The sequence below is a fragment of the Octopus bimaculoides genome, chromosome 4 (assembly GCF_046866305.1).
Source record: "Octopus bimaculoides isolate indiv1 chromosome 4, ASM4686630v1, whole genome shotgun sequence".
In the NCBI taxonomy this organism is placed as follows: domain Eukaryota; kingdom Metazoa; phylum Mollusca; class Cephalopoda; order Octopoda; family Octopodidae; genus Octopus; species Octopus bimaculoides.
This window is the reverse complement of record NC_142931.1, coordinates 15908519-15933006: the sequence shown is the minus strand read 5'-3', so window position 1 is coordinate 15933006 and position 24488 is coordinate 15908519. Positions and strand designations below refer to the sequence as shown.

The following is a 24488-nucleotide window of genomic DNA, read 5'->3' as shown; positions in this document are numbered from 1 at the left end:
AATTCATACCTACATTCTGCACATTGGAACTTGTGTTTTTCTAATGCTAAAGTGGGTTTGATGGGTCTACAAAATAGATGCTCCCTCCCTTTGTTAAAGCTTACTACTTATTGTTATGTCTCTTAATCTCTTCCCTATTATCCCCCACCTTTAGTACTGCAGTTTTACTTTAATAGGTTTTGGATTTTAATTCTCTGTTTAATTATTACATAAGTTGTAGCTGGCTGAGTCTACATGGGTATCATGTATTGGGTGCTCATTACATTGGAGGGGTGAGGCATTGAAAGGAGTGGGCTTCATCAGGCAAGCTCACTCTCGATACACAATTACTAATCCTAAAAATTGATGCCTCTACAAACTGACTGCATTATGGGTCTCACTAAATTATTTATTATACTCCCCTTTTCTTTTAGTGACTATTTCTGTTAAAATAAGAATTCTTTAGAAGCTGTAGAAATTACCTCTGGGAAGAGTACTTGCAGGTGAAAGTTGGCAAAACTCCAGTATACACCCCTTTCTCCTTACAGTCTTTCCATTAGTATTTGTGGAGTTACCTATAGATTTTTTTTTTTTTTTTTTTCATCCTGGTGAGCTGAGTAGAGTAAAATTCCACTGTTTCAAACTTTGGTTGATTGTGACTCTGAAATGTTCTATGTTTTAAAAACGTTTTTCTATATTTTATTGATTACATACTTTCAGGTAGAGACCTTTGAAATAAGTTTTAGTGGATAGAAATTGGAAGTTGTACTTTTTTTTTTTTCTATTTGTTTTCTTAAATCCAGCTAAATTTGAAGATTTCTCCAACTGAAGCCATTTTCTTAATGCTAAGTGCTTAAACAAAAATCCAAGCACTTCCCTCAAGACACTGATGAAGTTTTCTTTACTTATAGTTTAGAAAGAAAGTCAAAAGAAAAAATAGATAACGATGTAGATTTTGAAAATACATTTATAATTTTTCATATAATAATGAGACTTTCAATGAAACGGGGGGAGGGGTGTTTGTTTTTACAAAATACACTGCTACCTGTACATTTTAACTGTTTTTTGCTAGAGATTGAGAATGTTTAGTTGCTGCTTCCACTGCATCTATTAGTGCAGCTCTGAAGCCTGCTTTCTCAAGTGTGTGCATAGCAGTAATTGTAGTTCCACCAGGAGAACATACTTCATCTTTCAACTGACCTGGGTGTTTTCCTGTTTCTAAAACCATCTTCGCTGCACCCTGCAAGAGAAATATTGTCGAGTCTTTAATATTTTATGTCTTACTCAAGAAAAGCTGCTCACCACAACAGAATTGATATCCTAAAACGAAGATCATCGTCATCTTTTAATGTCCGCTTTCCAATGCTAGCATAGGTTGGACTATTTGACTGAGGACTGGTGGACCGGATGTTTCTACAGCTGGATACCCTTCCTAATGCCAACCACTCCAAGAGTGTAGCAGATTCCACCGGCACGAGGGTCAGTCAGTCAGTACTGGCAACAGCCACGCTCAAAATGGTGTTTTTTACGTGCCACCTGCACAGGAGCCAGTCCAGCGGCACTCGAATATTTTCTAACGTGCCAGTGATGCGACACTGGTAACAATCACGCTCAAATGGTGCTAGTTACGTGCCAGTCATTGAATATGGTTCAATTACGATTTCAATTTCACTTGCCTCAACATGTCTTTGCAAGCAGAGTTTAGTGTCCAATGAAGTAAAGATACAAATAAGTGAGCTGCCATGATTCTTAATACTGAAATCCTTTATGGATTCCCCCAGGAATATCCTTTTAGCATTTGCAACTCTCTGACCCCTGACAGCATGGAAAGCAGATGTTAAATGATGATTTGCACAGCTGATTAACTAAATGTCCCCCACCACCTTTCCATTACCAATTTGCTATGGAGAAATCCTACCAAGTAATGTTTATAAACCAGCTTGGATGGTGATGGTTGGAATGTATTTTCTATCAAAGCTCTACTCAATCAGGGTTGATATAATGCTAAACCACAGAACCCACTGAGCCGGGTTATCTGACAAGGTACAAGTTAATTAAACTAGGAAAAGTAGATGGAACAAAAAAACAAAATAAAGCATTTACTTACCAAAAGGGTTTGTGCTGCAAGTTTAGTAGAGAGTGCTCGGGGTAAACCCATTTTGACTCCACCATCAGCAAGGGCTTCAATAGCTGCAAAAGCCTGCAAGTAAAAAACAAAGACAAGATTAATTCCAGTAAATGAGTCAATAAACAACTTGGCTTTTTTTTTTTAAGACGTTTTTAACATTTTTACACAAGAAAATGACAGAAATTCATTAAAAGTATAAAAGATTGAATTATTGAGAAAAAAAACCCATAAATGCTTCAAGGAGAGTAAGCAGCTGAGGATGTGAAAGAGGAGTAACACATTTTACACCCCAGAATAAAATGGCATGTTTAGCCACACCTTGTGCACAGGAATGTAAAGGCATTGCCATAGAGACACTGCAGTAGCCAGTCCACTTCAATTTTCAAACAGGCCACAGTTATCCCAATTCTGTGGAGCAAATTGGCAGTGTAGGGTCCAAGAACATGTGAGATCTTGATGGCAACTGGCACAAACTGACAGCAGATCAGGTTTTTTATAACAAAACTGATTTCAACTACAATATACAATATATATGACTTTTTCCCCCAAAAAATCACCCAGGGTCCTAAATGCAAAGTTGTGCCTTCCATAAAGTTTGATACACTAAAAGCCATTTTTCTTGAATATGGCTTGTGTCTAATATGTCTGTGCATGTTTTATGCCATCAAATACATCATCATCGTTTAACGTCCGCTTTCCATGCTAGCATGGGTTGGACGATTTGACTGAGGACTGGTGAAACCAGATGGCTACACCAGGCTCCAATCTAATTTGGCAGAGTTTCTACAGCTGGATGCCCTTCCTAACGCCAACCACTCAGAGAGTGTAGTGGGTGCTTTTACATGTCACCCGCACGAAGGCCAGTCAGGCGGTACTGGCAACGGCCACGCTCGAAATGGTGTCTTTTATGTGCCACCCGCACAAGAGCCAGTCCAGGGGCACTGGCAACGATCTCGCTCGAAAACCCTACGAAGGCCAGTCAGGCGGTACTGGCAACGGTCATTTTGTTTTAACAAAATACGCACAGGTGTGGTTGTGTGGTAAGTTGTTTGCTTCCTAATCATGTGGTTCCAGGTTCAGTCCTACTGTGTGATATCTTGGGCAAGTGTCTTTTACAATTGCCTCAAACCAGCCAAAGCCTTGTGAATGATGGAAAGAAGCCTGTCATATGGATACATATACAAGTGTTGGTGTTTACATCCTCATAAGTTCAGCAAAAGAGACCAATAGAACAAGTACAAGGCTTAGGGGTAAAAAAAAAAATCAATACTGGCGTTGATTCAAGGTGGTACTCCAGCATGGCTGTAGTCTAATGATTGAAACAAGAAAAAGATAGTTTCTACAGTTATAACAATTGGAACCTCGTGGAATTTCACTCCAAGAGTCTACTTGAGTTTTGACGGCTGGTTGACTGTCACTGGCAAATTTTGAGCAGACTCACTTTTTGATATAATAAATACGTTTCTATTTTATCTATTGAATTCTATATAAATCATGTTTACACCATGTATATTTATTTGTATATGTTTTACAATTTCTTATATTTGTACAATTCCAATGTGTAGAAGCAGATAGACACAAACACATCTTTGTAAATTCTTCACTGTCCGTTACATTTCACTATTGATTTCTTGCAGTTGTAGATTCAGTAGAATGGAGAAATACAATTTTTACATCAATTCATATTTTAGAAGAGCTTGCAAAGATAATTGATCAGAGATAACTATAAAACACGCAGGTAACCCATATATGGTTTAAAGAGGTTTGACTAAGTTCATATCACTACAAGAATAGACTGACAAATATCTTTTAATACAAATTTACCGAAGTAACGACTCTTTTACTCTTTTATTCTTTTACTTGTTTCAGTCATTTGACTGTGGCCATGCTGGAGCACCGCCAATACTTCTTTTTTTTAATATGGTTCGTCCACATAACTCCATAAAAAGCATAGAGCCAGTTTCTCTGTTGTAGATGTTTCCCCTTGGATGGGGCGCCAGTCCATTGCAGAATCACTCATTTTTTCCACCTGAGTGGACTAGAGTGATATGAAATGTTTTGCTCAAAAACACAGCACATCGCCCAGTCCAGGAATCAAAACCACAATCTTACAATCATGAGTCTAACGCTCTAACCACTAAGCCATGTACCTCCACTTTTGATATACAAAAGGCTAAATTAAGTAGACCAGAGGGGGAGGGGTTTATATGCAATACAAATATTTAAGAAAATTACATAAGCTGGTCCACTGCCGCTGAGCCCTGTGACAGCATCAAGGTTCTCTTCAGTTCCTTCTTCACAAATTCCAACACTAGAGAGTAATTCAGCCACCAAGTCATTGTCTCCAGCACGTGCAGATTTTCCTGGGGCCAACACGGCTGCTCCAGCTTGTACAAGAGCTGGAGTATTTGGCATAACTCTCACCACACGGGTTGATTGAGGTAGACGCTACAATAAATATAACAGAATAAAGTATGTATAAATATCGTAAATAAATACCATATAAAATTATTTTGTGGCTATATAAAAATACAATGTAATGATAAAAATCCAAGAAGTCAACTGAAAAACAAGGAAATTCAATCATAATGCAATAGAAATGTTGTCTGTAATCTTTCTAGTTTACAGCAACCTTTAAATGCAAAAATTTTTACTTACATTACAGGTTTGGTCAACCAAGTGTGTAATGTAATCGTTTAACTATTTATTTAATAATTGGAAGGGCATCCAGCTGTAGAAACGTTGCCAAATCAGATTGGAGCCTGGTGTAGCCACCTGGTTCACCAGTCCTCAGTCAAATCGTCCAACCCATGCTAGCATGGAAAGCGGACGTTAAACGATGATGAGCCTATTGATGCTCAGGTGCACTTACAACTTGTTGAAAAAAGGTTAAAAGAGGAGACATTACAAGTCAAATCAAAAACGTTAGAAGTACATACATGGTCTCTCTTGTCCAATATTTTGAATTTGGGTTTGTCCCTGTTAATGGAGGTGGCTGGATATACCTCATTCCAAGAGCAATTGCTCTTACATTATTTCGCCTGGTTTTGGGCATCCTCCCTCCTCAAGCCAACCCTCTCAATCTCCTCCTCCTTTTTTTATTTGGTCAACCTCACTTTTGCAGTTCATTCACTCTAAACGCAAGCACTCTCCTCAAAACATGATCCTCATCCCTCCTCAACGTATGTCCATACCACTGCACTCCATTTGCCCTTGCCAGCTGTTCCACCGATTCCTTCAACCCCTGCATCCCCATCAAGTCCTCGGCTCGCCTTTCATTCAATAGTACACAAAATAAGACAGAAAAGTGAACTTTAAAAGAGCCATAAAGAGGAAAAGATGTATAAACATGCCAGGAACAGTGTTTGCAAATTTCAGGAAGCATTAGCAATGCCAAAATAAAAATATGCAGGGCATGTCTATATCTGCTGTATAGAGAACAGTTAAATTGAGTTATTTTATTGCTGCAGACTGTGTTAAGCATTTAAATTTTATTTAGCAAACTAAAAGCTTTCATTTCTAAAGCATTTAATTGTGTGCAATTTCTAGTGTGTGTGTGTGTTTTTAGTATTCATTGTCCATATTTTGCTAGAGGTAACTGACTTCTTACTCCTCACAGATATAGACCAAAAAATCCAATATGAACAGAAGGGGAAAAAGCAATTAGACTAAAAAGGAAAGAGTAATGGAATAATAATATATTTTCTCAAAATATTATACTTGGTAATTAGACATTCACCCTGTATTATTCCTGTTTAATTCATCATTATCATAATTTATGTCCACTTTTCCATGTTGGAATGTGTTGAACAGGTCACAGAGTATAACTCTTATTTGGATCCTCCCAAACAGATCAGAGACCCTGCCTTGCCTAGATTTCAAATGGTTATCTTCAACAACTTTCAGATTTTTATTCCTTAATAGACATTTTATGTCAATCCAATCATTCAATTGGCTTTCAAGCAATTGGGCATTTTAGAAAGCACCCACACTGGTGCCACATAAAAAGCACCTGTGCCAGTGCCACGTAGAAGGCATCCAAGACACTCTGTAAAGTACTTGGCATTAAGAATGGCATCAAGCCATAAAAGCCAAATCAAATCAGACAGAGACCTGTTCTAGCTTGCCAGGTCTGGCTAAAACTGCCCAACCCATGACAGCCTGGAAAATGGACATTAAATGATGATGATTAGGATTTTGAGACCTACCGTCTACTATACACACTAGTAGCAGTAGTACATCTAAAAATGTCTTAAAATAAATATATTCAATGATGAAATATTTAGTTATATAAAGAGCACATCTAACTGCGAAAACTGCTTAGCAATATATAAATGTTCACATTTTCCAAAATCACCCCAACACATTTTTGTTGTAAAATAAAAGCAAAACAATGACAAAACTATTTTCCATGTCATTTGAATTTAGAAAATGTTTGGAATATCGATATATTTTTCCATCTTTTCACAAATATTAGTGTTTCCTGATAGTAAAATAATGCATATACGTATATCAGAACTACACATACAATAAAGCAACTTTATCTGCTTAGAAGCAAAGAAGTAATATGCTTTTATAAAACTAAACACATTGTAGACAACTTCCTTTAATCTTGAATCTTTGTACTTGCAAGGAAGATCATAGATGAGAATATCTAACATGAATCTTAATTGGTTAAATAGAAATTAGCACAATTCATAATAAACTTAATCAGAAACAATAGGTTAATAAAGAGGAGGTAATTAAAGAATTAACTTACCTCTTCAATAGAAGATAATCGGATTCCTGCAGCGATAGACACTACTAACTTGTCAGAACTAACGAAAGGGTGGATTTCATCCAGTAGACAAGACACAACCTTAGGTTTTACTGCAATAAAAACCACCTGTGTGTTCTTGATAACTTCTTCATTCTTTGATGTTGTTGTCACACCTAATGTCTGGAATAGAAGGTTTCATAAAAATTTTAAATTAGGCTGGAATTTGTATGTGTAAGGGAAATGGTACTCTATGTTATGTTTTGTATTGAAAAGCTTTAAGACTATCATATTAAATTCAAATTTATTTGTTACAACATGGCTGTACAGTAAGAAGTTAACTTCCCAATCACATGGCTCTGGATTTTGTCCCACTCCTGGAACCTCGAACAAGTGTGTCTTGGACCAACTCTGAGTGGATTTGGTAGAAGGAAACTGAATGAAGTCCATCATGTGTGTGTGTATATATATGAAAAACTGAATAAAAAGGGACAGGAGTGGTTGTGTAGTAAGTAGTTTGCTTGCCAATTACATGGTTCAAGGTTCAATCCCACTGTGTGGCACCTAGGGCAAGTGTCTTCTACTATAACCTTGAGCCGACCAAAGCCTTGTGAGTGGATTTGGTAGACGGAAACTGAAAGAAGCCCATCATATATATACGTGTGTGTTTGTCCCCCCACCATCTCTTGACAACTAACGTTGGTGTGTTTACGTTCCTGTAACTTAGTGGTTCAGCAAAAGAGAAACGATAGAATAAGTACTCGGCTTACAAAGAATAAGTCCCAGGGTCAATTTGTTCGACTAAAGGCAGTGCTTCAGCATGGCCGCAGTCAAATGACAGGAACAAATAAAAGAATAAAAAGAGCTTTTCTAATAATATATATCTTTCACATAAGCATTATGAAACTAATAACCTGGTGTACAGTAATTGCCTTTTGGACACGCTTTTTTTATTTACATCAACAAAGACTTTCTCACTAGTAATGCTTTCCCTGTATATTGGATAAGTGTGAGTCATTTTTTCCCAAATAAATTGCACTTCATATTCGAGGCTCCAATGAAGCTATAGGATATTATTCAGGCTCTCGACTAAGAACCCACAGCATCTTAGAGCAGAAAAACAGCTGTAAGCTAATGAAGTTCATAACACAGCCATTGTTTATTCTGTGTCATCTCTTTTTCCTACATTTTTTCTTTTATTTGTTTCAGTCATTTGACTGCAGCCATGCTGGAGCACCACCTTTAGTCGAACAAATTGACCCCAAGACTTATTCTATCGGCTACCTTTTGCCGAACTGCTAAGTTACAGGGACATAAACACAGACACACACACACACACACACACATATATACACAACAGGCTTAGATATATATATGACGGGCTTCTTTCAGTTTCTGTCTACCAAATCCACTCACCAGGCTTTGCTCAACTCGAGGCTATAGTAGAAGACACTTGCCCAAGGTTCCATGCAGTGGACTGAACCCAGAACCATGTGGCTGGGAAGCAAACTACTTACCACACAGCCACTCCTATATATATATATGTGTGTGTGCGTGTGTATATCATCATCATCATCATTTAACGTCCACTTTCCGTGCTAGCATGGGTTGACTGGGGACTGGCAAACCAGATGGCTACACCAGACTCCAATCTGATCTGGTAGAGTTTCTACAGCTGGATGCCCTTCCTATATATCATCATTATCATTGTTTAACATCCGCTTTCCATGCTAGCATGGGTTGGACGATTTGACTGAGGACTGGTGAAACCGGATGGCAACACCAGCCTCCAATCTGATCTGGCAGAGTTTCTACAGCTGGATGCCCTTCCTAACGCCAACCACTCAGAGAGTGTAGTGGGTGCTTTTACATGTCACCCGCACGAAGGCCAGTCAGGCGGTACTAGCAACGGCCACACTCAAAATGGTGTATTTTATGTGCCACCCGCACAAGAGCCAGTCCAGGGGCACTGACAACGATATAGCTCGAAAATCCTTACACATGTCACGGGCACAAGTGCCAGAAAGGCGACGCTGGGCACAGGTGCTATCCCGATTTCGCTATTCGCTTGCCCCAATAAGTCTTTGCAAGCTGAGTTTCATGTCCAATGAAGGAGACGACGTTGGCACGGGTGCCAGTCAAATTCAATTTATATATATATATATATATATATACATACATGAGGTGGTATCAGAAAGTTCCAAACTTGCTATGTCTAATAAAAAATAAGTTATTTACCTCAGTTTTAACATCATCTCCTTCAAATTAATCACCTTGTGCAGCAAGGTGACTATTTCGAAGGAGATGATGTTTTAGTCACCATTGTGACTAAAACAATGGTTCTCAACCGGGGTTCACGCAACAAAATAGTAAACTGGGGATTCACAATAGTATCTTAAGGGTCCCTGAAAAAAAGTTGCTCTAGATGTGTGTATTGGTATGTACTGCAAGAAGCAGCTAGGTTTCTTTCTCCAACACTTTACACGGTTCAACCTACACAAATTAATGTGTGGAAAACAAAATAAGAATTTTGAAAGAAGTTTCTATAAAACTAGTTTTTAAATGTGGAATAACTGTTGGGGTCCACCAGAATAAAATAGTAATCAAAGGGGGTCCATAGATTAAAAAATGGTTGAGAACCCCTGATCTAAAACAACTAAAAGATAACTGATAAGATTCTAAGCTAATTTACACCTTATCAAACTAGGGGATGTATTTTTAGTTAAAAAACAAAAATTAAACCTAATGAATAGAAGCAGACTAAATTTAGATCTAACCTCATAATTCTGTGACCCTTCATTGAATCAGTAACACTTCCTCTTCCTTTTATATGTTAATATGTTACCATTAGTCATCTCTTCAAAGTCTGCTCGTTATCTTAACATTTCTTGCTTATCTCCCCTCTATAATAACAAGGGAACGTTATATGGCTCCTCGATACGCCAGAAATAGCAGCCAACTCCCCCTATTGTCTTTAACCTTAGCATTCAGTTTATTCTGACAAATGTAATGCTTCTGTATTCACATTGTTTTGAATTAATCATGCATTATCTCACAGCTTCAAGATTGCAATGATGTGATTGTTTATTTTTTAGAATGACATTGTAGGTAGAGTAGGTTTGAAATTTTGGAACTGGCCAGTTTAAATGCTAAAGGATTAAAAAAGGATACATTAAACAATATAACCCTAGAAATACTATGCCAGAAAAAGAAACAGGACATGGCAGGAGTTCTTTTTATCATAAGTCTTCTCAGTCAGAGCCAACATGCAGCTCAGCTACTATAATTCTGAAATCATTTTTCTATCCTGGCATAAACTGGATGTTTTTTTATAAAGTGTTGTTTCATAGCTGGATGCTTTTCCTGCTCCCATCCCTTTTGAGGTTGTAATGCCTATTCTAAAAACAATACACATATAGAAAACTCTAGTGAACTTCCTCTCTCTATTATATATACATACATACGAACATATCAGGTAACAGCTAACCTTTGTGCGCTGTTTTGGACCCCATTGTGTCTACCACTCTGATTGGTTGGTATTGGCGCAATTTGTCTCTTACTCTATTGCACGCCAATATGCAACCTAACCAATCGCAGCCTCCAGATGAATCACATGAGACAGTCTGTTCCACAATCCATTTGAGCCTGCCACTGGCTATAAAAACTCACCTCTTCCTAATCTCAGGGTCTGTTGGTTCCAGACTTTCTAAGGTCTAACCACTGACCACATTACAGTGACCTCTATCATGTCTTCTCATCAACGTTGTCAACATCTACACAGCACTAACACACTGCACTGTTCGTGAGCTTTCCTCACCAGGGTTAACAGCTAACATACAACCCATGCAGATGCATGTAGATATAAGAATAAATGTCCATCAACCACTTCCATTTATCATTCAGTTTGTGTATATATACATGTGGCAGGCATTAAAGACATTTAAAGTTACCACCTTGTTCCATGTATTTCTTTATACCAGGTTTCCTGTCAAATGATATTACAGCCTTCTGAGTAGAGTCACATTAGATGGCTCCAGACAACCTATCCATCTATACACACATCATAAAAATCACAAATTGGAAAATGAAAAAACGTTTTCTTAAAAAAGCAAAGAGTGTTGTCTATATTAGATAATCTTTAATCTGTTATCTTTTACTTGTTTCAGTCATTAGTCTGCAGCCATACTGGAGCACCACCTCAAAGGGGTTTGATTGAACAAATCAAGCCTGGTACTTATGGCTTTTGGGTTTTTTTTTCATCTGGAACTTATTCAATGTTCCTTTTGCCAAACTGCTATGTTACAGGAGCATAAGCAAATGAACACTAATCATCAATATATATCATATATATACATATTCTTTTCTTTTATTCTGGAGCATCACCTTTTGTCAAACAAATAGACACCAGGACTTATTCTTTGTAAGCCGAGTACTTATTCTATCAGTCACTTCTGCTGAACCACTATGTTACGGGGATGTAAACACACCAACATCAGTTATCAAGCAATGGTGGGGGGGACAAACACAGACACACGAACACACATACATACATACATACATATATATATATATGTACATTTATGTTTGTATATATAGATATATGTATATATGTACACATATATACAATAATATATATATATATATAGATATATATGTGTGTGTATATATATATATATATATATATATATATAGATATATATGTGTGTGTATATATATATATATATATATATATATAGATATATATGTGTGTGTATATATATATATATATATATATATATATATATATGAAATACACCAGTTTGAGCGTGGCCGTTGCCAGTGACTGGCCTTCGTGCGGGTGACACATAAAAGCACCCACTACACTCTCAGAGTGGTTGGCGTTAGGAAGGGCATCCAGCTGTAGAAACTCTGCCAAATCAGATTGGAGCCTGGTGTTGCCATCCGGTTTCACCAGTCCTCAGTCAAATCGTCCAACCCATGCTAGCATGGAAAGCGGACGTTAAACGGTGATGATGATGATGATGATGATGATGATATATATATATATATATATATGTACATATGTATCATCATCATCATCATCGTTGTTTAACATCTGCTTTCCATGCTAGCATGGGTTGGACAATTTCACTGAGGACTGGCGAACCAGATGGCTGAACCAAAGTGGCACACAACTCCACCAAATCAGTGACTTCAAGCACCTTGAGTCTGATGTTACTGCCAGTAAGAAAAACTTCCAAAAGTCTGACACAAGGGGAAAATGTCTACAACAGTCCCAGCAAGAATTGATATTTATAATACTATTTCCAGTAGCTACAGGAGATTATTGCCACAGAATCTTGCGTAGTTGAACTTCAGTGGCAGCATAAGAGATATTTTACATAAGTAATTCCTCTCATACAAATTCACAAATAGCTTAATCGGATATTCATATATTTATACTAAAAGTTTGATTTCTTACCTCACCACCATCACTTTTTTTTACTTTCAATTTTCCATGCTGCCATGAGTTAGATGAAACTTATTCAAAGTAAGTTTTTGATGTTAGACACTACTCTTGTCACTAACACCCACTTGTTTCTACCTAAGATATTTTCCATTCTACTGGCTCCCACACAGCTGTGGAACTATGAGAATGTAAATAATTCTTCTTTATTTTGGTACAAGGCCAGCAATTTTGAGGGGTGGGGAAGTCAATTAGACTGACCCTCAGTTCTCAACTGTTTCATATTTTATGAACCCCAAAAGGATGAATGGCAAAGATGACCTCAGTGGAATTTGAACTCAGAACGTAAAGATGGATGAAATGCTGCTAAGCGTTTTTGGCTGGTGTGTTCATGATTCCACCAATTTGCCACCTTAGGAAAATGTAAATAATATCACTATTTTATGTTCTGACAATGTTAATGAGGACATAGAGAATGAACATTCAAACACACACACACACATAACTAACAAGTTTCCATCTACCAGCTCTTTCCACAAAGCATTGGTTGGCCTGAGATTATAGTAGAAGGCACTTGTCCAAGATGCCATGCAGTAGGACTGAACCTAAAACCACCGTGTTGTGAATTGAACTTTATAACCATCAGCCATGCCAGCACCTATCAATGAATATTTATGCAATGCAATTCAAAAAAAAAAAAAAAAAAAAGAACTTCTATATGATTGGTCAAACTATTAGAACCAGCAACCAAATCTCCATGAAATCCCACTGACCATCTTAAAAAGAGTGGAAAGACACATGAGATAATGAAATCTTAGATATCCTTAAAAATACTAGATGGTCATGGCTGGAATGCATTTGATAATAAGTTTGCACAATCAGTGTTGACTTAGGATTAAACAACAGCTAATCCAATTTTGTTGTATTTTGGGAGGGTCATTACATCAATAATAACACACACACAGGTTCGATTTCACTTCTTTATTATTATTCACTTGGTTAGATATCTAATCAACTAATCAATCATTTGTTTAATATGTTGAATATGTTTGTCCACCAAAGTTCTTTCGTTGCTATTCACAACCTTTCCAGTGACCTGAAACAATCAATTAGTTGATTAGATATCTTACCAATTGACTAATAATAAAAAAGTAGGATTGAACCTGTGCATGTGTTACTATTGTTAGCAAAATGAATCTCCCAAGACACGACAAAACTTGTTCCAACATGATTTCACATAAAGAATCTTGCAATCCAAATTAGCTAATCCAATATTTTATTACTGTGAAAGACTGTGAAAATGTTCTTTTCACACAGTTGCAGTCCTTGCGCAATTTAGTTCTGTATAATTAAATAAATATAACTCAATATTATTGAGCTGGCAGAAACGTTAGCATGCCAGGGGAAATGCTTAGTGGTATTTTGTCTATCTTTACGTTCTGAGTTGAAATTCTGCCGAGGTCATGTATATAAATACATGTATGTGTATTTAAGTATGAATGTATGCCTGTGTCTCCTTGTCTAGATATCGCATTATTATTATAAATGAACATTATTCATTTCCAATATGAATATTTCTATGAAACATGTCCGACCAATATTAGTTAGATTGGCAACAAGGTTCTCAGTTGTAGAAAATCTATCTCAATAAATTCCACCCAGGCAAGACTGGAAAAATGGACATTAAAATGATGAAGATTAATAAAGTACACAAAAGTTTCCACTATTTTTTACTAAATTTTTAACTCCAAATTGTAACTTTCATTTTTAACTTTCCATGCAAGATGCTCCAGTAATTATATATTTGATTGATATCCAATAAATCACAAAGTCAAGAGTACAAAGAACCACAGGCATAACTTACCTGTAATAGTAGTAATATTTTATAGTAATTATTTATTGTTCAAAGCTGAGTGATGAATTCACTAGTGCTGGTGATTTGAAAAAAATTTACCCTGTACACACTGTAAAGTGTTTGGTCTTAGGAAGGGCATCCAGCCATAGAAATCATACCAAAACTGACATTGGAGCATGACACAGTCTTTGGACCCATTGGATACTATTAAACCATCCAACTCATACCAGCATGGAATATGGACGTTAAATGATGATGACGATGATGATGATGATATGATCATTGTTTTAAGGTCTACTTTTTCCATCCTGGGTCTGAATTGGACAGGTTGGCTATCCATCTTGATGCCAGCTCTTGTTTTCAAGTAAAGTACTTTATTCCACTAGGCATTGTACATCAAAGTTCCAAATTGCAGGACATATTTTCTATGTAGGGCATAACTATCACCACTGCATAAGTGATGACATGCAAACACATGAAGAGACAAAAACACAATACAAGAGTACACAGCAAGCTTCCACACAGTTTCTATTTACTAGATTTCATTCACGAAGCATTAGTCAACCTGAGACTATAAGTAGAAGATATTTGCCCTTCAGTGGTATCAAACTCAAATAAACATGATTGTGAAGCAAACTTCTTAAACCACAAAAGCATAACTGCACCCCAATATTTATACAATATCATAAATATAATACCAGTGAAACCCTTTAACAATATCCGGAAGTAAAGCTTAACCTTTTAGAATTTAAATCAGCCATATCCAGCCAAAATATTCTACTAGTTTTATGTTCAAACTGGCCAGATCTGCCCTCTCACACCTACCCTACAATGTCATTGTAAACACAGACAATCACAACATTGAAATCTTGAAGTTACAAGATAGTGCATGATTAATTCAAAACAACGTGAATATATGCATTACATTTGCTAGAAAAATATGAATGCTAAAGACTTAAGAAAACATATTCAAGCCTTGTTTTAAAATAATTTAGGAGTTAAATCCCAGAGAGAGTATACATGTTTAACAGCCAAAGCACCTTGGTTTTGACCTAGTTGGGTCTTATCAGCTGCGACATAATGCTAGTTATAAGATATTCATCATCTGGTGATTCAGTGATAAGTCCACAAAAATAATTACAATAATAGAAACATGCAGAATGAGTTGTACATTACTGAAATGTGTTATTAAGCAACACAATCTCTCACTGTGATGTACAAAGTGATATTCTCAATAAAAAAATATGGAGGCATCTGGTTGCATGTGTGGATGCATGTGTGGATGCATGTGTGGTTGTTGTTTACTCCCTATGCAGAGTAGTCTGACCACCTCTTGTACTTGCACCTCAGATCTATCATGGTGTCTGGTGTAGCTTCTTAAACCAGACAATGTTTTGAAAAGACACCCACATAAGATTACATATCTGCTTAGGACCATCAAAAGCTGCAGTTAAGCTCTGATCTTTGTGTATCTTAAAATGTTATATTATTATGTTTTGATCTTTGTGGATCTTTCATGGCTCTGAAGATGACCAGGTCATCAGTTTTACACTTTTCAGATCTTGAGGCAGCTTACTGTGCCAATTTCAGCAAGAAATCCATGGTTACAATGGGGGCACATAATAGCAGAGTCGGGACTCAGTGGGAATCTTGCTTCCCATGCAGCCCTCCACTCTTTGACTTCTCTAACCATTTCTCATTCAGAGCATTGTACTGCAGAGTACACAGTACTACACCACAGTGAGCCATCTTGAACAAGATGTTCCCAAGTAGACTGCTCTCAGTTACACTTTTTCAATGTCATCTTGAACACGTTTTTGTATCTCTTCTTTCGTCCACCACATGACTCAGACTCAACTGCTACTTCACCAATGATTTGTTTCGGGAATCTGGCATCAGGTATGCACACTATATGTCCACTCCACTACAGTTAGAATTTGCTTAGAAAAGCATACAAGCTTGACATATTAATTCTTTTAAGCACAAATGTATTGGGAATTTTATCCTGTCACCTGAAGAATTGTCCACAAGAATTGTTGGGTGAAAGTGGTTGAGCTTTTTGGTATGCCTTTGGTAAACTTTTCTTCTTTTATTATTCTTTTACTAGTTTCAGTCATTTGTCAGCAGCCATGCTGGAGTACTGCCATTAGTCAAGCAAATTGACTCCAAGACATTTTCTTTCTAAGCCTAGTACTTATTCTATTGGTCTCTTTTGTCAAACTGTTAAGTTACGGGGACATATACACACCAACATCAGTTGTCAAGCAATGGTGGGGGGACAAATACAGACACACAAATATATTCATGTACATACATACATACATATATATATATATATATATATATATATATATATATATATATATAGATATATATATATATATATATATATATATGACGGGCTTCTTTCAGAGGTGTCATGCAGTGGGACTGAACCCAGAACCATGTGGTTGGGAAGCAAGCTTCTTACCACACAGCCACTCCTGTGCCTATGACTGTCCAAGTTTCACAACCATAATGTAGTGTAGTCCCATAACAGCTTTGTCTGTCAAGTTTTATTTTTAAAGTCAGACAAACCTTGTGATGAAGACAGGCCATAGTTAGAAGGGGACAAGGTGGTGGGGGAAGAGAGCGGAGAGATAAAAGACATTATAGCAAAAGCAGTGACTTATGAGGATATTTTGATAGCATTTTCAAGAGTCAACTTTTTAAATACTACTATTGGTTATGTTCATCCCCTAAACAATCCAAATTGGATTCTGATTAAAAGAAACCTAGGGGTAATAGTCCAGAGGTCAAGTGCTATATTATTATAAAGAGTTTGAAAGAAAACAATAGTTAATACGCATGCTGTCCAGAAACAGAAGATAACAAGATAACGCAAATAAATGTGGCCGCGGATTAGAAAGTTAGAATTCATGACACTGTAAAAGAGCTTATCTAATCAGCTGTTTTGTTAGGGTGACATCATTCTTTTCATTGTTCAGTGATAAATGGAATCCAAAATCTACTATGGAAATTTCCACACACACACATACATACACACACACATATACACACTCAAGCAATGATATTAATGCTATAAGAATAATGGTTGTTTTCAATGGTTTCTGCTATTGGAAATATGTTACAAATTTAAAGAGGAATGGTATTATCAATTGAATTAACCCCAGTAAATGATTGATATTTATTTTATCAAGCCCTGAAAAGAATTTGAACTTCAAACATAGGAGAAAAATGTAATACTGTTAGGCATTGAGTCCATTGTTGCCACTGCATAACCATTGTTAGCCAATATTAAAACTAAAACCTCTCCTTTCCTCTATGAGCCTCTATATGGTCATTCAACCAGCAGGAAATAGCAACTAAATCTCTATCAAATTATGCCCTGCCAACTTAGAACATATTAGACAATGTTGTTATGAATACACTATCATCATCACCATTAACTCCTGTACATTACTGTCTTAAGTCCTAGGACTCACAGAGCTGGCATCTAAGTAACCAAAATTACAACATTCCCCCCCTGAGGTCGCTAGCCCATTGCAAGATTACAATTCATTTACAGCTGAGTGGACTGAAGCAATGTGAAATGAAGTGTTTTGCTCAAGAACACAATGCTCCACCCAGTCCAGGAATCAAACTCACAACCTTGAGATCATGAATGCAACATCCTAATCACTAAGCCATGCACATTTACTCTGCCTGTGGAAAAAGAAAAAAAAGAAAAGAAAAAAGAAAAGAAAAAGCAGGATGGTCACAACTGGAATGCCTTTGTTCTTAGGTTTGCCTGGTAAGAGTTTATTTGAGTGAATACAACAATAACAACGATCATGTCAGAAGGTCAGATATGATGCCCACTAACATGGTACATCTGGGTATAAGGATGAAACCATGCGATCCCTAGACCTCATTTAGGAAGGACTGAACTCACAACAGTAGTTTTACACTACTGCACTTTGCTTACAATCATGGTACCTCTTTATAACTCGATGGACTGAGGTGCTTATAAGTAAATTCCTGATTGGCCAGTCACTGTTGTTAATTAAACCAGAAGTGGACTTACACTATAAGCACAGGCATGGCTGCGTGATTAACAGTTCACTTTGCAGCATATGGTTTCAAGTTCAGTCCCACCACACAGCATATCACCTTGGGCAAGTGTTTTCTTGCTCAAAGTAACATGCAGATCAATCCAACGATCATGTTGTTTCTAAAAAGTATTGTCAAATTTTTCTACCAAATTAATGACAAGAAAATAAGTTTATTGTCCCGTGAGTGGAATTTGTAAGGTTTTAAAAACATATTTGAAATATAAAAAAACATCCCCAATGCTTTAGAATGTCTGCTTTTCTCATTTTATCAACACAGGAAATAAAAATAATCAGCAATTCTGCTTTATATTTGTTTCTTAATAGTGAAATCATCATCACCATCATCATTGTGTTAAAAATTGTTTCATATTTGCAAGGGTCCAGTTTCCCATGCTTGCAAGGGTCCACTTTTTCATGCTTGCATGGGTCAGACAGAGTTTATTGGAACAGATCTTCTGTGGCTAGATGCTCTTCCCATTCATTCATTCAGGATGGTTCTGTGACAGTTTGTGAGACAAGCAAAGTTTTTCAGTTGTTAAAACTGAGATTAAACCAACTGTCTGAAATCAAGACATTGCAGTTACTAGCTATCATAGCATTATCTATTTTGCTACATTAAAGTAATGTCTGAATTAATTTTATTTCAAACTTACCTGAATAAATTTCAACATTGATGGGTCTGGATCACTGGCCCAAATATTTGAAGGTTGAACAATACCTGTTTGGGGTAGAAAAAGTTAATATTGGAATGTACTGAAACCTCGAATAAATTTTGCATCACTTTCTTTATTAAAAAAATGTTCAACATAAAATTCTACAAAGCCTTTGTTATTTTAACATCCAATTTTATACACTAATACATATACATTTAGTTATCTGGATCTCACGGTAGCTCGTCAGTGAAGACCAGTAGTCTCAGGTCAGACCTATCCTTTACTTTCAAGATTTCCAATAGATACCTTCTACAATAAACTCCCAACACTTATCAATACTAATTCAAACATCTAGCTTAAATACATAAATCAAAATCTCTGAAACTCATCCATTTTTTTTTTACCAACTTTCTTTAAAATAGAGTTCATTTGATTCACTTGTTGCACCTTCTTCATCTCAAGTCATATAAATCTTCTGCACTCGTCATCATTGTTTTAATGCTCACTTTTCAATGTTTGCATGAATCAAACACTCATCACCGATATTTTTCTTCTACTGAGCATTAAACATACGATATATGACCTTTACAGTTAGAGAAACTTTTTGACACCAAAACAGGTAACAACTTCCTAAATGTTTCCACCTAATTCTTAGCAACAACACTTTGACTATAACTATTTCTATTAATTACATCACTAAGGTGGTTAGCTGGCAGAATCGTTAGCACACCAGGCGAAATGCTTAGCGGTATTTCGTCTGATGCTACATTCTGAGTTCAAATTCCGCTGAGGTTGACTTTGCCTTTCATCTTTTCAGGGTCGATAAATAAAGTACCAGTTATGTACTGAGGTCAATGTAATTGACTTAATCCCCTTATCTGTCCTTGTTTGTCCCCTCTATGTTTAGTCCCTTGTGGGCAATAAAGAAATAAGAATCGTTAGCACACCCGACATTTCGTCCATCTTTATGTTCTGAGTTCAAATTCCACTGAGGCCAACTATGCATTTCAGCCTTTCAGGCTGAATAAAATAAGTACCAGTTAAACTCTAGGGGTTGATGTAATCAACTTACCCCATACCAATCCCGAAATTGCTGACCTTGTGCCAAAATTTGAAATCAATATTAATTATTACATCACCTAACAGCAGAGACATGTTAGTCGGTCCATGGTTGCTCATGCTATCAACTAAACTGACACATTAAAATATCTGTCTTGGTCTTCAACAGTGAAAGTTCTGCTCCTGCTTTCTACATGATAACAAAATTGAATGCAAAGTTGAAAAATAAATACAACCATTTTTAGAAAACATTGCTTCACGTGAGCTACAATTTTATAGAATTCTAAATGTCATGAAAAGCTTGACACTAATGAAAATAAAAGAATCAATAAAAAAATATATATTCAAGCATAAATCGTTTAGGACAAAATTTAGAGACATCAAATTCCTCATTGAATCCAGTGTCTCACATAAGCACTTTTAGAATAACCTCAGATATGTACTGAAGCACTCTCACAGGCCATTCCTTCATTACTTAGCCTATTCAATGCACACAAAACCAAAAAATGGGAGTTTCCAAAGACCTTCTTTGAAATTGATAAATGAAAAGTAGCATTTAATTCTTTATTGCCCACAAGGGGTTACACATAGAGGGGACAAACAAAGACAGACCAAGGGACTAAGTCGATTACATCGACCCCAGTGCGTAACTGGTACTTATTTAATCGACCCCAAAAGGATGAAAGGCAAAGTCTACCTCGGCGGACTTTGAACTCAGAATGTAGCGACAGACAAAATACTGTTAAGCACTGCGCCTGGCATGCTAACGATTCTGCCAGCTCGCCGCCTACTGAAAAGTAGCATTGATTGATCTCAGTTAACAACTTCAAAACTTTAAGAATTTCACCAAAGATACAACTTCTATGATTCCATATACCTGAACAAATCCAAACTGTAACTTAGCCAAGGTATCTATGTCCACTCCTACGTTTTCTGGTGAGTTATAGTGCACTTGAGCACTGTATACAATAATTTCGCTATTATTCTTTCAGATCTTCATAATTTTCAAAATTAATTGAAACAAAGGCAATGTATTTTAACAGAAATATGGTAACAAAAGGGTTAAAATGATCTAATTTAAAATCTTTCATCAAGATTTCATGATAATTTTATGATCTCAACAATGGCTTAATAACAAAAGTTATTTTACAAAATTCTTCATAACTTTCAAAATTAATTGAAACAAAACCACAGAAATATGGTAACAAATGGGTTAATCCAGCGGGTAATTAAATACAAGCAACTCTTAATTAGCCAGTGGATAATTATTTACTGTTTTTCTTGTGGCTTGGTTACATGTCGTCTTCCTTGGCCTATTTTTTACTGAGTATTAATTCTTTATTATTCCATGGCACATCTTCACTTATCTGTCATCAGTTCTTTACCGAGCTTACACCCCATTCTTACTTATTCATGTGAACCTCGTGCACATGCTATAGTGACATGCTTCAGAAGGTAACTTTTATACACAAAGGGTGATATATAGGTGTACAGCAAGGTAAAGAACCGATGGAATATAGTTAAAGATGTGCTACAGAATGAATAATGAAGAAGAAACGCTCAGTAAAAAAATAGGTCAAGGATGATTAAATATGACAGGATTTAAAAATGCTGCACAGAAAACATAACCAATCTTTACATGATGATGATGATGGTGGTGCTGGTGAATATTCCAAGACAATAATGATAAAACACTATACAAAATACATATAAACAAAACAACTGAATTATAAATACACTTAATCTATGAAAAACAATAGTTAAAAATGTAAAGGTTACAAACAAGTTCAATATTAAATTAGTTTAAATATGTCACAAATGTCACAGGCAAAGGTCCATAGAGGAAGAGAAGTGTACGGGGGGAGAATCCTACAAATTTCTCTATAATTGACTACAGGATGTAATTGTGCGTGTGTGTGTGTGTTTGTGAAGGAAAGAAGATATTCTGGAGATGTTGAGGCTTGAATTAAATACAAACATTTGCTGTCAACAACCTAAAAAGCTAACCTAATTTTAGTCTTTGCAAGAAGACTCTCTGCAATAAAATAGATTTTTATTTTGTTTTCCAAAGATGTCATGAAATATAGAAATACTATTTTACCAACAGTCAGTTCTACTATTCTACTAGTGAAGATGCATGGCCTGATTGTCAGGGTGTTGTACCCACAATCATAAGATTGTAGTTTCAATTCCCAGACTGAGCAGTATGTGTTCTTGAACAAAACACTCCATTTTACATTGTTCTGGTTCACTCGGCTATAAATGAGTAACTCTGCAATAGAATGGCATCCTATCCAGGGGAATGTTGTTATCTCAATCATTTATATGGCATAGAAATCAGGCAACTGGCCCTATGATTCCCAGAACTTCAGTCAGTAATTCCTAGGGGTTGATGATGGTGACGAGTTCTGCTATGAATTAGAATGTAAAACTATAAAAATAGTTTAGCAGATATATTTTGAAATTGCTATTTTTACTGAAATTTGTTTCCATTTGTGTCTCTTGCGAAAACCGAATGCATTCATTTCATGTGTTTTACACAAGCATGGCCATGTGGAAAAGATGTTAACTTCCCCTTCCCAACCATAGCTTTCCAGGTCCTGTTCCAAAGTGCAGCACCTTGGGTAAGTCCCTTCTACAATTCTACAGTAGCCCCAGGCAAACAGCAAGGCATCTGTTCTTGTCCTTCTGTCATACTTTAGCCTTCCAACACCTGATACAATACCATCTCCTTCAATTCTACTCTCTCCCAAGGTCAAGGGGGTCTTGCCTTGCAAATTACTTGGTGACCTCACTAGTGCTGGTGCCACATAAAAAGCACCAAATACACTCTGTAAAGTGGTTGGTGTTAAGAAGGGCATTTGGCTTTAGAGACTATTTTGAAGCAGACTTTGGAGCTCAACGCAGTCCTATGGCCCATTAGACCCTCTTGAACCATCAAGCCCATGCCAGCAGGGAACACAGATGTTAAATGATGATGATGATGATGAAACTGAAAGAAGTCCATCATGTCTGATGCAAGCAGAACAACTGAAACAATATTTGCAATAAAAGTAATTAAGACATCATCAGATGGATATTACTAAGATGAATAACTGTTTAGTAAATTCATAAGGAAACTAGGCACATTGCTGTTGTTTAACCCCAGATTAACATAGGCCAAGTAGAACTATGAGTAAAGGCATTCCAGGTGTGACCACCTTGTCTTTTTTCAGCAATATTGCATACAGGACCCCATCTTGCAAAATGGTAGTGTGTGATTTAAGGAAGGTTTTGACAGCTATTTCTAGCAGGGGTTCTCTTGTTAGCTTAGAGCTAAGTCTGTGCTTTAAATACCTAAATAAAGACAGAGAGACAGGACAATTGTGTTGTGTATGCATTATATCATTTGATAGGGGTCGGAAAAAAAAAACAATAGCCATAGAAACCTTACGTATTGAAAGATAATCTTTATTGACTTCTCATTAAATATGCTTCGAATCTTTTTTTTTTTTTTTAAGCTTTTTTTCTTCTAGAATAGTCTTCAAATATATTCTGTGCCAGAACAATGATTTAACAGTCAAGCAATAGTTAGCTAATAATTAACCAGTTGTTTTGAAGATTATGGTTACAAGTTTTTAATCATACTCATCTCAAATTAACAGCTGGGATCAACAGACAATCAGTATGATTATCAGAAAAATGTGATAAGTAATTTTTAGAACTCTGTGTATTCCTGTACATCTAAAGGGAATCTGAGTGGAAGGTTCATATTATAATAGTCTGAGTTTCATTTCGTTGAAATCAACAGTTGTGTAGGTCACAGAGTACATACAACAGTAAGTTTGTTGATATAATATTTAGTTAGATCATGTAAATACAAAATAAACAAACACTCCTGTTTTTTTTGTTGTTTTTTGGCTTTATAAATGTGTATGAAAATAAACTACATCCAACATACTGAATCTAATAATATAGTTACTCGTTTATTAATCTGTTAGTGCAGGTAGATGTTAACTAGTGCAGCAACACCCTTATTGACTGTTACAACAAAGGCAAGAGAAAGGAAACTTTGGCATGAAACTAATGGACCAAGTCTTGAAAATGGTTGAGAGTATAAAACATTTGGTAAATTTGGAGAAGATGCAGTTTAGGGCTTGTGATGAGACCACTGCAAAAGAAGCTCAAAGTCACATTTCTATATTACATAACTTCACTGGAGAAAAACTGCAACACCATTCAAGCCATGAACAAGACAAACATTTGTCGTGAGAAATTTAATGTAGGGACAGGTGTTGACTAGGGTTCTGTATTCAGACCCTTACTATTCATTACTCTTCTTGAGGCAATAACAGAAGAGTTTGAAATGGAATGCCCTAATGAAAATTTATATACTGATAACCTGGTTCTCGTTACTGAATCAAAGTGTAGCAGAAGATTCTACCAAACTAAAAATATAATCTTGAATCCAAAGGCCTTAAGGTCAATATGGCAAAGACCAGAGTTCTAATTAATAACAAAGACTATATGCCATTTGAG

At 36.3% G+C, this 24488-nt stretch overlaps 1 protein-coding gene across 2 annotated transcripts in view; it reads right to left on the bottom strand.

Annotated features, from left to right (window-relative positions):
• Positions 1-928: 928 nt before the first annotated feature.
• Positions 929-24488, bottom strand: part of LOC106877093 (pyrroline-5-carboxylate reductase 2) — a 45265-nt gene continuing 21705 nt past the window's right edge. For both annotated transcript variants that reach the window (XM_014925894.3, XM_014925888.3), the window contains exons 2-6: positions 18912-18976; positions 6867-7046; positions 4343-4555; positions 2087-2179; positions 929-1219 (exon numbers count right to left, since the gene is read on the bottom strand). In XM_014925894.3, coding sequence (XP_014781380.1) covers positions 1034-1219; positions 2087-2179; positions 4343-4555; positions 6867-7046; positions 18912-18929 — 690 coding nt within the window. In that variant the 5' untranslated portion in view covers positions 18930-18976 and the 3' untranslated portion in view covers positions 929-1033. The remainder of the gene's footprint in view (positions 1220-2086; positions 2180-4342; positions 4556-6866; positions 7047-18911; positions 18977-24488) is intronic.